Genomic DNA, 2,008 nt, shown 5'->3' on the forward strand with positions numbered 1-2,008 from the left:
ATTTATTTTATTTAGAAAAAATTAAATTAATTTTAATTCATATAATATTAATTAATTCATTGTACAAAAAGTAAAAAAAATGAATGTAAAATTAAAGCTTCATATTTTGGGTTTAGTTGATCGTACTTTAAATTTAATTATTGTTTCCTGTTTTTTTGTAAATAAGTGCGCTGCTTTAACCTATGATGGCTGAGCAGTATTGCTCGCTTTATATTTTGCTCGAAACTCCTACACCCTTGTTGTTGAAACACATCTAAATTAAAAGAAAAATATATATTAGTAAACATTTTAAGTAAACATTAAGTTGCAATTATGTATGTATATGTATGTACTTCTTAAAATGGTATCAACCAGCGCCAACTTGCATAGAGATTTCTTGCTCCACCTGCCATACCAATTGTAACCTTCCAAGAGCTCATCCGAGAAAACCTTAGGCATTACGTCAGCCACATTATCACTGGCGCCTTTAAGTTTGTGAAGGAATGTAGTCTTAAAAGAAGTAAAAGTATTGTAACTAGTAGTAAACTTATTATATTTTATTTTTTAGGTTACCATTGTTTGGGCATAGTCCTGGCTTTGCAGTCTATCCTCCACTTCCGCAACTATTGCTTGCGACTCCATCGGAAAAGTGCTAGCGACGTCGTCCAGCTCTTTATCAGTCACTTCGCCGGTCATGCGGCACACTGACTGCTCAACTCGTTTTAAAAGAACTTTGCATACTCAGCCTTTTCGACAATCTAAGAAATAAATTTAGACGAAAAGATATAAATAAAGTCTTAGATTTCCTTTTATTACTGAGTGTACATACAATATTGTAAAACACTTACTTTCGACTCCATCTCATTCAGTTTTTCAAATATTGCAGTTTGGTTGTGAACCAGTGACGATTGCCCTTCACTAAGCGTTTTTTGGTTCTGCAAAGTTATAAATACATACATTTTCCTCCAATTTTTCCAGCCTTTCCTGAATATTCTTTTGGCTCGCAATGATCGTTTTTAACGCTTCAAGTATATCTTAAATTTAAAAAGTTAATATATAGTATATTTTATTAGAAGCTTGATATTCCCACTGAATATTGGCGCCGCTCAATCCTCTCAACGATTGGAATCTCTACTAAAAAATTAATAATTTTTAATATATTAATACTTATTTCGATGAGTATTTTCCTTTTAACTTACCACCTTCATCTTGCGTCTCGAATATGTTACTCATTTGTATATATAATAATTATATTATTATTATATTATATTTTATTAATTATATTAGGTTAACATCATAAAAATATACAGTATTGTTAAAATGTCGTTCAACATATTGCATTTGGAGTTTGTTGCTTAACATATGAACAATACTGTATATTTTTTATGATGTTTTATATTTGTTATTATGTTTTTTATTATATTGCATTTATATACAGTTTTGGTTATATTAGTAAAACCAAAATTGTATATTAAATTTGAAAGTTGTGGAATTGAAAGTGGAATGTGCAAATCAGTGGTTAATGGGAAAATGTGTTAAAAAGATGGTGTAAAAGTGGTATTAGCAAATATTTCTCTTCGATAGGAATAGAAAAGTATTTGAAATCAATGTCTTCGATAGGAACTGTTACCATTTCTTCATCTAACTCACTTGCGACTACAATTCCTAGGCCACTTGACGATTCTACAGGTTCATTAAAGTAGTTTTCAGTCTTTCTGAAAACTTTGCAGACAATTTGATACGACTGTTGAGACTTTATGACATTAAATACCTTCATTGGTTCTGTCAACTCACTAAAACAAAAACTATCTTTCTGCTTGTTGGGATTTAAATCAAATGATGCAAATTTTGGCACATTCTCTGAATTTGATTCAATACCCTGTTTTTCATGAAGTCTAAGATATATTTGCTGTAGAGTTTTATTGGGTTTATTTACAATTTTTTTTTTATATTCTGCATATAGTTTTCGAAACGATACGCTGAAAAAGAATCTAATGGTCCAAACTGTTTTACGCAATCTGCCAAGTGA

General features: G+C 30.3%; 1 protein-coding gene across 1 annotated transcript; it reads right to left on the minus strand.

Moving 5' to 3' along the window:
- Positions 1-208: 208 nt before the first annotated feature.
- Positions 209-694, minus strand: LOC120781772. Its single transcript, XM_040114003.1, has 3 exons — positions 553-694; positions 352-489; positions 209-253 (listed from the first exon to the last, which is right to left on the minus strand). The coding sequence occupies exons 1-3, from the start codon at positions 673-675 to the stop codon at positions 209-211; spliced, it is 306 nt and encodes a 101-aa protein (XP_039969937.1). The 5' UTR covers positions 676-694.
- Positions 695-2,008: the final 1,314 nt, after the last annotated feature.

This window comes from Bactrocera tryoni, unplaced genomic scaffold (genome assembly GCF_016617805.1).
Source record: "Bactrocera tryoni isolate S06 unplaced genomic scaffold, CSIRO_BtryS06_freeze2 scaffold_7, whole genome shotgun sequence".
Lineage (NCBI taxonomy): Eukaryota > Metazoa > Arthropoda > Insecta > Diptera > Tephritidae > Bactrocera > Bactrocera tryoni.

Bases quoted from the DNA above. Each gene is read 5' to 3' on its own strand.
- LOC120781772 (XM_040114003.1), bottom strand. From the start codon at position 675: ATGACCGGCGAAGTGACTGATAAAGAGCTGGACGACGTCGCTAGCACT. The intron at 490-552 runs GTAACCTAAAAA...ACTTCTTTTAAG, and splicing joins AGGACTATGCCCAAACAATG to ACTACATTCCTTCACAAACT. The intron at 254-351 runs GTTGATACCATT...CTTTTAATTTAG, and splicing joins CTCTATGCAAGTTGGCGCTG to ATGTGTTTCAACAACAAGGG.